The 12,031-nt window shown below is 33.4% G+C and overlaps 1 protein-coding gene across 1 annotated transcript in view; it reads right to left on the bottom strand.

Moving 5' to 3' along the window:
- ARAP2 (ArfGAP with RhoGAP domain, ankyrin repeat and PH domain 2) overlaps positions 1-11,784 on the bottom strand; it is a gene marked incomplete at both ends in the record, with an annotated part of 73,844 nt that extends 62,060 nt beyond the window's left edge. The window contains 5 exons of the mRNA XM_029085858.1: positions 1,525-1,594; positions 4,254-4,610; positions 5,448-5,533; positions 10,664-10,743; positions 11,715-11,784. Of these exons, the coding sequence (XP_028941691.1) occupies positions 1,525-1,594; positions 4,254-4,610; positions 5,448-5,533; positions 10,664-10,743; positions 11,715-11,784 (663 nt within the window). The remainder of the gene's footprint in view (positions 1-1,524; positions 1,595-4,253; positions 4,611-5,447; positions 5,534-10,663; positions 10,744-11,714) is intronic.
- Between the last annotated feature and the right edge of the window lie 247 nt (positions 11,785-12,031).

The following is a 12,031-nucleotide window of genomic DNA, read 5'->3' as shown; positions in this document are numbered from 1 at the left end:
TCCCTAATTATGCTACAGTGTTAAGCAAATTCCAATGCTGTATTTTTCAAGTCTTTCTTAACACCTAACTCTGCTTTTCTGCTCCTCTGAAGCCCTGGGATGAATACCACGAAGGGGTAACATTTTTTGTCACTGCAATACAAACGTTATTTTGTTGTTCCCTTGATCTACAAAATCATGTCTTCTACTGTGTGTGAAGCAAAGTAACTAACTAAAAACATGAAACAATGTTTCTAATCAGTAGGCATAAAAATCAACATAAATAACTTTCTGAGCTTGTTCTTAATTTCTCTGCCCTCTCAGGAAATAAGTAGACTTTTCCTACTTCAGTTCTACCCTCCTCATAATATGTTAAAATAGGTCTAAGAGTGTGCATTTTATAAAGCACCTACAGGACTCTTATTGATTACCACCATCCAGCATAGTACTTGGGAACTTTTACCTGAAATTGTATTTTGTTCCTAATTTTACATATATTTTCAACAGGAAATGGTTTCCAGCATTCCAGAGAACACACAGGCACAAAACCTCATCTCCGCCAAACATACATACTACACATTCACCTATCACTTTAGAGTTTAAGAAGTTCTTCATTTCTTCCAAGAGGAGAAATTAATCCATCACAGACCAAAAGAAAAAGAATTTTGTAGTGGTTCTAAAGTGTATTAAATGAAAGAAAAAAAAAAAAAGTAGTCTTAAAAAAAGAGTCATGTTTAAAGACAGATCTCAAAAAAAAAAAAAAGGGAGTTTCTATTGTGAAAAAGTAGTATCAAAAGTTCAAATAAGTCATTTGTAAATCAATTGCACAGAGGGAATACACTTTTTTTTTTTTAAATCATGATTTACAAATCCATTTTTGGATCACGTATCAGAAATGAACTACTTTAATCAAAGCAACTCATAAGCCTGCAAATGTTTCAGTAAGATTCAATCCTTATTTACACAAGCAAAGAACAGCCACCGACATCACAGTACTATGCCAATTTTAAAAAGATCCATTCAGACAAAACCTAGTCCAATGATATGTGATTATTCCTATAAGACATACAGGAAAGAGACATTTTTAATTAAAGAGTAAGGAAGTATATGGGGTTTTTGGTTTTTAAAAGGTCTTCCATGTCAAATTTAATTCCTCTCTCAAAATCTCTAGCATGTGGGTTTCACATGACGACATTTTGCAACTATAATCAAAATAGTATTTGATCTCTTAAACGTGTTTAGCATGATCCTGTTCTGTTTCACAGAATGCAGCAGTGTCATTCTTTCACTAAAGTAAGAAGTTCTGATGATATCTGCCTGAAAAGGTCAGGTATACAAGCCCTTCTAGAAAACAACAGTATGAACAATACATGAAGATTTCAAGGGCACCTTAAAATACTTAATAACGTTTCATCCTAGAACTTTGACATTTAATATTAATTTCAGATTAATATTAATTTGTAATTATTTATGAATTTGTTCATGGTAATGTGTGTATTACACAGATGCATTTTGTCCCAAATATGACCAATACATATCACTTACCTTTTCATTATTGTAATAAGAAATGCTGTCTCCATCGAACTTAACCCAGCGCTTTTGAAACATACGTTTGCTGTGAATCAAAAATTAATACACTTAAAATCATAAACATGAGTTAACACTGGCTTTTAAGAATGTCTCAAGAACAAGTTATAGAAAGGTTAAATCATGTTTAGCTTCTTGTGTTTCAGCCTAAACATTCTGAAAATTACAATAAACCTTAGCCCTATCATATATTTTCAAAAGGAGAATGCTGATTTCAAATATAACAAAAATACGTATGACTATTTTTACTGGAGGCAAAAGAATTTTCTGAACACAGAGCATACCTTTAATGTTACAAGCTCTGTAAGATACTTTCCAGAAAGGAAAGCTGAGAACCTAAAGTGACCATCTCATTGCCATTTTAATGAGGAGGACCTCTCTGTGTACAGGCTATGGTATCTTCAGTCATCAACATCTACTGAACACACTCTTCCCTGGCCAATGAATAAATAGTGGTCAGACAAAATCACTCAAAAAGTACAACATAAAATTTCATTTTTCATTCTGTGTTATCAACTGGACATCATTAATCAGAAGCTCATTTGATTATTTCAGTTTGCCATTAACTCATGCTCTATAAGGAGCTCTTAAAAAATTATTTTTACATGAACCTGAAGTATGCTCATTAAAGATGTTGACAGCCTATCAGTTATAATCTATAAAAGTTTTGATTCTAAAATCTATTTAACAAGTTAATTAAGCAAGAATAAGATCCCACTCTAACATCTCTTTTTCCCCAACATTACTTCATTTTCTGCTAAGTGAGTGCTCTGCTTTAGGATTAGTAGACTGCGATAGTTTATCAAAACTTTAATCAAATAGCAGCTCTGGTTTAATTAACTTGTATTATATGATTACAATAAGTTATCATTTTTCATAACCTGAAAAGGACAATGCAAAAATCTACTTTCCATTAATGTGTCAATAAACTTCAAGACGATGCAGGGAAGAAAAAGTGAACTTAAGTATCATGTACAGTGTGAGTAAACTGAATGGCTTACAATTTTTAGTGAGTTAACTAAAAACAAAACCTGTACTTTAAATGTACAATTTGTAGCATTTTAAGAAAACAGTACATATCCATTCCCCTGAGGGGAAACAAAGTGCCAGATGTAAATCAGAGCTCTAGAAAAAGGAGAAGGGAGGCAGTGAGGAAAAACAGAAATAAACATTCAGTTGGCAGGGACAGAAATTAAGACTGTTTTAAGGGATGAAAAAAAAAAATCTTTTTTCATTGGTTTCTTTAGGTCTTCAGATATTTGAGAAATGTTATTGTAAGAAAAAGAACCAAAAAACATAGTATTTATTAAACCATGCTTAAGAAAGAGTTCGTGAAATTTAGCCAAGAAATATCACTGGCTCAAGGCTAATGACCCTGCAACTGTACCATTCAGTCCTAACCAGTACTAATTTTGTGGTTAACTCATTATCTTTTTCAAATAATATATTCTTACACAGTACTTTATCTGAAGCCTTCATACTTCATTCACAACTCTATTCTTTCAAATAGCACACGATGAGTTAACTGTAATCAAGAGCTATACATTTTATCCCTCTATTCACTGACAAAAGCATTATTTAAAAAAAAAAAAAATCCTGTAAGTGAAATAAAACAAAAGTTAAAGCTAATTGCAGCTCTCTGAGAACTCAATACACTAACAATTCTGAAAAAAAGATGTGCAAATGCATACTATAATGGGAAAGTCTTCTGATGCTGTGTATATTATTCTTTGATTCATGGCAAAAGTAAACTATGACAATTCATAAATGTGAACGAATTTTCAGACAATTAAAAAAAATGTTTGAGCAGACTGAAATTGCATAATGGTAAAATAGGTTTTTTAAACAGGTTTATTCTTTCTTGTTATTCATCTTGAACTATGTATCATTGCATCAACACAAACAAAGCCAAAATGAAACAACTGAAAACTTTTTAATCCAGAACTCTTAAAAAAGGAACAACAACAAAATTGCTCTACAATAGAACTCCTTCCGGTAGGCTCAAACAAAATTGTATTCCCAACCAATTTAATTCAATAACTTTGTCACTACACTGGAAAAAAAAAATAGTTGCTGTACTAGTTGATGAGTGATGATTATTATAGCCAAAAATAATGAAAGGCCAAACAGTTTAATAACATCTTCCAGTGCAGCTAAACATACAGTCCTAAAAACAAATAATGCAGAACTACTAAGGCTTGAGTAGAAGTACAGTAAAATAGATGTATTACAGCACTAACAAGGATGACAGCTTTAATTTCTAGATGCTAAGTACTAGTGAAGATCGGAAAATAGACTTAAAAAGTAAAATTGTGCCATTTTCAATACAAAAAGGAATTCAGAAGAAAGTCATAAGAACAACTAGAGAATTAGAAACTACAATTTAAGAATAGTCTATTAAGTTTATTAAGGAGGAGGTTAGAAGAATTTCAGAGTTTGCAGTTATTTATGAAGGGAAGATCTGATACTAGAGAGCTCTTTAGCATAAAACAACCTAAGAGCTAAAATAAACTTCAGAGTAACATCATTAAAAACTAAGAATTCAGAAGAGCCCTGTGCTCTTGTAACAAAAAAAAGTTCCCTTTCTTTTCACCACTAGTAGTAAGCAATGATCAAATACAAACTTGACATCTTATATGCAAACATACATCTTCACAATTTCATAGTAATCATTGCAAATAACATACCCTTGAGGGGATAATTTATCCAGCCATCCTGCTTTAACCTTCTTTACTGATGGTCCATAAAAACAAGCATACGGTGTTATTGATTCATTTCCAATCAAAGTTTGATCTCCATCAAATTGCTGAAAATGCATTTGTTCACTGACCAAGCGATCTGAATCTCCGCCTTGCATCTTACTACAAGATGCTGAGTGTGTTTTGGCTTTATTTTTATTTTTCTTTGAAGGCAAAGAACATTGTTCCACAATAGAATATACAGATTCACTTTCAGATTCTTCTGGTGCTAATGATTTGTTTTCCTGAGACTGGGATCCATTTTCTCCAAATTCCTTTGTATTCTCTTTCTGATTGTTAAAGAAACTAGAAAGAAAAAGTGCATTTTACTCTTAATGTATTGCTACAATGCACAAATATATAAAATTATCAATTAGAACAAATATTGGTAAGACCTATTTTAAATAAGTTCATAATTTTTTAACCATCATGATAACCACAGACATGCTAAACACAATGTATCTTATAACTATGACCATACTGAATCCTACTTTCTCCATTCAACAGGACTGGTAGACAGGTAACACTTACTAGATCCTTTAGAAGCCTGAATAGAAATTTAAAATTAATACTCCTTCCTCAGAAAACTAGCTTTGTTCATTTTAATACTTGGGAGGACTTGCAGTATCACCTCTCTCTTCCCTCTCCTACCTCAGTAGAAGTACAGACTGAAGACTTACAGAAGGACATTAGCTCCTATTTCTTCAAACCACTGGCCACTGCCTCATGGCAGGAGCAGAGAATGGTTTCATTCTGTGTTTGTTTTTTTGTTGTTGTTTTGGTTTGGTTTGGATTTGGTTTTGTTCTTTGGGTTTTTTTTCTAATGTGGAAGTAGAATATGAGAGTACTGGGACATAGTTAGCTAGGAAGCATACAAGAATAAAACTTGTGCCTTCTTTGTTCTGACTGAGGAAAAAGAAGGACATCTTTCAAATACACAAGATTCTGAAACCTGGGTTACAGTCTCAGTACAGCCACAGAGGCAAACTTTGCCTTCTAATGCATGGGGTAAAGGCTCAAGTAAAGGGGGGGGGGGGGGAATTAAAAAAAAAAAATAGAGTCATGGTTGTGCCTTCAGAGGTAGAGATCTACTTGAGATATCAGTTCCTCTTTACATTTTTCTCTGGAACTCTTATTTAATACCATAGATTCTTGTAAGAAGAACATTCTTCATTCATTCCTAGATCCAATCTATTTTCACAAGCCAGTAATTCATTTCCATGAAGTTCCTATAAAAGAAATATATTGTAACCAACATTTGTACTGGAGTAGTACGTGATGTTTAAATTACAGTAGACATAAATCACACACAAATAACCATCTAACTAGCAAAGTTATTCTTTGTCACATTTTAAAATACGCATTTGAAATAACACATTTTTAAAAGTACATTCAAGATACATTCAATAAATGTTATTTTCAATATTTTCATTTTAAATAATAATACTCTAGATAAAACATTTGAGCATAGTCAAAACCACCTGATATTAACAAACCAGACAGATGATAAATTCAGTGTACAGAAATATCAGTGCTCTGATTTTTCTTGAAGCATAACTGAATATAATTTTTACCCTGAAATTTTCTAAGCTCAAGAGCCACGTGTTGTATTTTAAATATGCTATTTACCATTTGCCACTGCTAGCCTATCTTTCATATCCATACTTCTTCTCTGAAGTAAATATACAGCCTTCACAGTACAGTAAAGATAAAATAATGGTAAGTTCAAATTCCTACAGTAAAACTGAACCCAGTCATATCAAATATCTTGCATTTTCTTGTCAAGTTGTTTTTTGTAAAAGGCACATCTATTAATGTTTGTTTAGAAATCTTTATCACAAACTGCTTATGGTGCACAAAATGTCAAGGTTAACACTGTTCAAGAACATTACATTTCACACTTCCTAAACTTGATCTGACAATCATTGCATTACTAAGCTTCTCAATACTCATCTTTCTTCCTCTTTTTTTTTAAAAAAAAAAACACTAAAATGAACATCTCTGTGCTTTCTGATGGAAGCATTTTAATTTACTCATTTAAACTTTGATGTGTATGTCACAAAGCTGAAGGGTGGCAGAAAAAAAGTGGATAAGCTTTCACAATGCTTGCCATTTGTTTTCAGAGCAGCAGTACCTCATCTTGTACTTGAGGACTGTATCTTGGCAACATGAAAAGGCAAGCTTAAAAAAGCACATAACCAAAAGCTGAGTACATGCACACTGCAGCAAAAAATTGTGGAAATCGCAGGCTGCTGCTAGGATAAACCTAGGTGAACAGTCTGCCTTCCTCTGCCAGCCAGGTCCATCATAAAAAAAAAAGTTAAATTAAAAAAAACCAACAACCACCACCACCCACACACCACACTTAACTATGTTGTAGCACCAAGGATTAGACCAAAAAAAAAAAAAAAAAAAGAAACACCCATACACTTTCCACACAAGCTAAACAGGAAACTCAAAAACAACCTGCACATTGCTTATAAAATGCTTAGATTGACTGGAATCTCACAAAAGGAGGGAAAATATGTGTGTCCCACTTCTAAGCAATACTTAAGAGTTTAGTATCGTCATCCAGGAAGCATCTTTGGAACAAAAATGGTCAGTATCTTTTACCTTCATTTGCTTATCAGGATGCAACTGCAAACCATAACCACTGAACCTATGTGGTAGTAGCTCTTCCTCCCTTTCATGAACTATTACTGTAACAGTTTTATGTCCTACTTTTGCTCAATCCACAATCTTCAGCGCTTGGGCAAGTGAATTCAGTGAGCCTAAGAACTTCCAAGCAATAATCAAGAAATGCATTCCTATTGCTAGTCAATTTTAAAATTTAGAAGCCCACAAATGAAGACAGGTTGTGGGGACAAGGAGTTCTATTTGCTCACAAAGACACATATTTCACCCAAATTAAATCATTAGTATTTCCAATGTGTTGTTTACAGAATTACACTGCAAGATGCTCAGACTCAAGATGAGACAAAACTCCCACCTCCTGCAAATCTCTAAGGTATTATACAAAGCTATTTAAGCAGCATCATTTTCTCCTGCAGACACCTTTATGAGAGAAGTATTTCTTAAGAAATAGGTATATATTACACAGAAATCATCTCTAAATATGTACTGTTCTTATGTACAGGAAGCACCTACCCTTAAGGAAAAAATCTGGCTTCTGGATCTCAGACAGATGGAACTGCCTACTTGCAGCTCTGTATAAAAATCTGCTACTTTCAATCAGAAAGTAATTCAGATGTATTTTTGGTTTTAGCTTTTTCTAACAGGTAGTCTTGATCACAACAGCAAGTCAGGAAAGCTGAATGCTAAAATATGGACTGCATTAAGCATATTGGGACTGAAGCTACATTAAATAAAGACTCAGTGACATTCAGGACAGGCATCTTCCTTAAGAGATACTGTCCTAGTCTTCTATTAAAGCTATCGTCACACTGTTTTCCTCAGGTTGATTCTTGAACCATGGTTTGGCAATGCAATTTTGTAACAGGTCCATAAAGATAAATTTTTCCTTTTAAAACACTCAGGGTTCTTTTTTTAAAGTGGTAAGATTTGCAATCTGGCCAGCATTCCACAGTATCACAATGCTTCAAAGCTCACACAGTTTACTAAACTAAATACACACATTTAATTTAGTCTGACAGTCTAGAGCAAGAAATAAAGGCAATACAGTTTTTCTGTGTCCTGGTTTTTAGCTGGATCACAGCTGAGTTTCTTTTTCAGTAGTTAGAATAGTGCTGCATTTTGCTTTTCAACCTGGGACTTGTTGTGAGAGAAACACTGATAACATAACAGTGTTTGCATTCTTGTTGCTGGAAATGAAGGACACTGTGTTTTGTTAGTTTACAAGCACAAGATTTAAGGGGATGAGGAATATTTAAATTAATAAGCTAAACTGGTATTTGGATATGCCAATGGGATATTCCATATCATATCACATCATGTTCAGTATATTAATGAGGGTCTCTTCCTCTCTTGGATCTCTCTGGCTTTCACTCAGGATCTTGCTCTTCTGGGATTGCGGTTTCGGTTCAGGATTGTTGCTCCTCTGGGATCATTATCGGGGAACGGGCCGGGCTTGGTCAGCAGGTGGTGAGCAGTTGCACTGTGTATCACTTATTCGTGTATTTTATTACTGTTATTATCACTACTATTTTAATATTAGTATTATTTTAAGTTTTCTTTTATTTCTATTATTAAACTGTTCTTAACTCAGCCTACGAGTCTCCTTACCCTTGCCCCCAATATTCTCCCCTATCCCCTGGGGGTGGAGGAAGTGGGTAAATGGCTGTGTTGGCTGCTAGCAAAGGGCTGGCCCAGTGAAACTATCACACAGGAAGAAGGGTAATGGACAACTTACAAGCCCTTAGAACAAACTTCAGTCAGTCAGTATAACAATTTGCTATGAATTCCTGTATATAGACAAACTATTCTCACATGGGGTTATCTTTTAAAATGAAGCAGCAGTTACAAGCCATAAAATCTCAGATACTTCACAGTGTTATCTAAACTTTCTTATTTGTTTCTAGGATACTTGATACCTACTGAAAAAAAACCTGGAAGTAGAATGTATACCTTAGGACCTTTGTTTTATAGTTCTTCCTTATGACCTTTGTCTGCAATTAAGTCCTAATTGAACCAAAATTAACTATGAAGTTCCCATCAGGCATGTGAAAAACACAACTCAAAAAACTGTTCACTTACATGGAAGTGACGATTAAAATCCCAATCTCAGGGAAAGCATGTTATAATATGTTGCATCAATCATGATTCTACAACCAGCAGAAATACCAATTTTATTTCAGGCATTTAATCCTGTTTTTATTTGGTGCCTTTGTAAGATAAGAAAGATTGCTGACAGCGTTTCTGGGTATGCTTTTTTATAACCATTTCAATGAAACTTATGGAATAGTGCTAAAAAGTAACAAAAAGGCTAGGAAACCTTTTCTAGAAAACTTGCTTATGCCATTGTACTAATTACAAAGATGTCAAATTTTGAATTTTTAAATACATTGGCACAGAAAACAATAATTGGCACAGATAAGACACCGTACACAAGGAAAGAAAATTAAAGCTCAAAAGTCACTTTTGTGTACAGATAAGAACAAGATGGAGAAACAAGACATATGCATATCTCGTGAAAAAGTCAACAAAACAAGAGGCACAATGTATTTCCAAAGAAAAGAAAGTACACATCAAAAATAGAGATAATTTTTATGCTTCTGAAACCACTCCAATTAGAAGATGAAATTTGAACCATTTATTTCCACTGACCAATTCTTAAAAATTAAAATTGTGGGGGGAAAAAAAATCCTAGGCATCCATTTGAGCAGCTTTTATTTTAAACAATAGTTTACAATAGTTTAAAAAGTGAAACATTAAAGTGAAGACCAGGACATAAACTAAGAATAATTTATTATTTTCTCTAACTCAGGGCCTTGAGATCAGCTGGAACAAGTATAAGCAATCATAGAATCAACAATTTCTGGTCTGCATCCTGCTGAGACAGAAGTAGGAGCTGGGATTCATAGCATTTGGCAGATGCCTCACTAAGCTCCTCTTACCTCACAGATCTCCACGATTCAGAAGCCTGTTCACATGCCACCTATGGCATTCATACCCTCAATTATTGATCCCAATGAAAACATTCACTTCAGAGAATCCTATGCAAAAGTTACTTTCTGGGGCTACAGCAAGTTTAGGCTATGTATGGAAAATATCAGAAGTCCTGAGGCCTTTCATACACAAGAATTAAAAAAGGGTATGGCCAAAAGTGACCATTAGATCATCTAAGGTAACAAGTAAGCTGCTTTCATAGGATGTACACAAGCCTGTGCAGAGATGCCCATTCTTGAACTTCAATTATAAGACAGAAAAGCCACTTTTAACTTTACAAGTTAATTCTAATGGTTACCCACCACTTAACATCACTTACGCACAAACTATTACAATATACCACTGTAGCTAAAAGGGTAAAAGGAAGACATCAAGGTACTCTGCAATCAATTGACTGTTTTGCATTTGATACGGCAACTCTGGGCATTAAAAAAAAAAAAAAAAAAAAGTATCTCTCCTATGTTGTTCAAAAAACAAAACCAAACCAAAAAAACCCACAACCAACACACAACATAGCTTCCTATTACTACTGAACAGTACAAGGTGTATCTCAAGATTAAGAAAAGTCAGAAGTCCACATATATTTACACTATAAACCTTTTCATGTACCTAAAAAGACAGAAAGGGTACTGAAAACTGAATAAGCAGAGGAAAAAAGAGTTAAGGGCAATATAAATACGTAACATGAAGATTCAAGTGAAATAGACTATTTATATCCAAGCTTCTCAACTTACTTTAGCATCTTTAGGGTTGTCACAAATAAAGGTTTCCCCATATGGAGAGATGATGGATGGTTTTTCTTCTGTAAAAGTTTCTTAAAGAAAAAAAAAAAAAAAATTGAGTCATACAGTGTGCAATGCTCTACTAAAGTACTAATAAAACCAACAAGGGACACAGATTTTTCTGCTTGGGATTTTTCTGTCCCAGTCAGAAAAAAAATTTGAAGAACAAGAAACAACTTCCCATTTCTAACTGAACTCCAGACATCTTTCTTCCACTCAGACACTACCTACTCAAACACTACTACTATACTATATAATCTACATATAACTTGCATACAGGCATTTTCTTCTTTCCTACCCTGCATAAACTTAAAAAAAAACAACAACAACAACAACAAAAAAAAAAAAAAAAAAACCAACCTTTTGTTTCATACTCTTAGGAGCAATAGCTCCAAAGTGTTCTTTATCCTGACTTTTTTTCTTTTTTAAAAAAGAAAAAATACACAAAACCTAATTTATGCACAACCTTCATTTTGTCCCCAAGTATTTGCTTGAAATTAATGTGCATAACTTCAAACTAGACGTATCTCTAGAGTATGAAAGAACTTTTGTTTATAACTGACTGCACAAGACTTCTAAACTCTTCCAGTAAACTATTTAATACAATTAATTTCCTGTTATTTCCTGGAGCTATGAACACTAACAAATTAAGCAGCATTAGTCAGGAATACACTGCTTGTATATTTCAAGAAAAAGCTAACTCTGCTTAAAAAGCTGGATCTAATCTTATAAACTCAAAATACTGTAGTCTAAAAAATTATATTAAAATAAATGAGGTTTAACAACTGGATTTTCTGATTTTCAGATAGTTCATAAGCAAAAATAAGTAAAAATGTAGAAGTAGTTAAATGCTCTGCTATTATACACATCACTTTTTCCAGACCTTCCTGATGCCTAGTATTTCTTAAAAATAAGCAAGTCAATACTCATTTCAGACAACTTATGATCTGAGGTTTCTTTTTCCTCAATATTCAAGATGTAAATATCAGCGTGCTTAACTCACTGTTTTGTGAAATTTGCTTCCCAGTGCAAGAAATATTTACAAGATCCACATTTCTTCTTTTCTGAAGGGAACTTGAACAAAACAAAGCACAAAATGAAAATATTAAGTGAAATTTTCCAGAAATTGAGCAGAAACATCTTATACATTTAAACTATTATAAATATATATTAACAATCAATTTTAAGTCTTGTGAAAATTTATTATTTAAAAGTCACCCCACAATGTATTTTCTTCCCTTTATGACACTGAACATTTCTCTGATCCTAGCACATATCTTGAATTTGTTTTTTATTTGTTTGTTTTGAATTGACCTTATG

Source organism: Antrostomus carolinensis, unplaced genomic scaffold (assembly GCF_000700745.2).
Source record: "Antrostomus carolinensis isolate BGI_N321 unplaced genomic scaffold, ASM70074v2 scaffold2687, whole genome shotgun sequence".
NCBI classification, from domain to species: Eukaryota; Metazoa; Chordata; class Aves; order Caprimulgiformes; family Caprimulgidae; genus Antrostomus; species Antrostomus carolinensis.
This window is presented reverse-complemented; position numbering and strand designations above follow the sequence as displayed.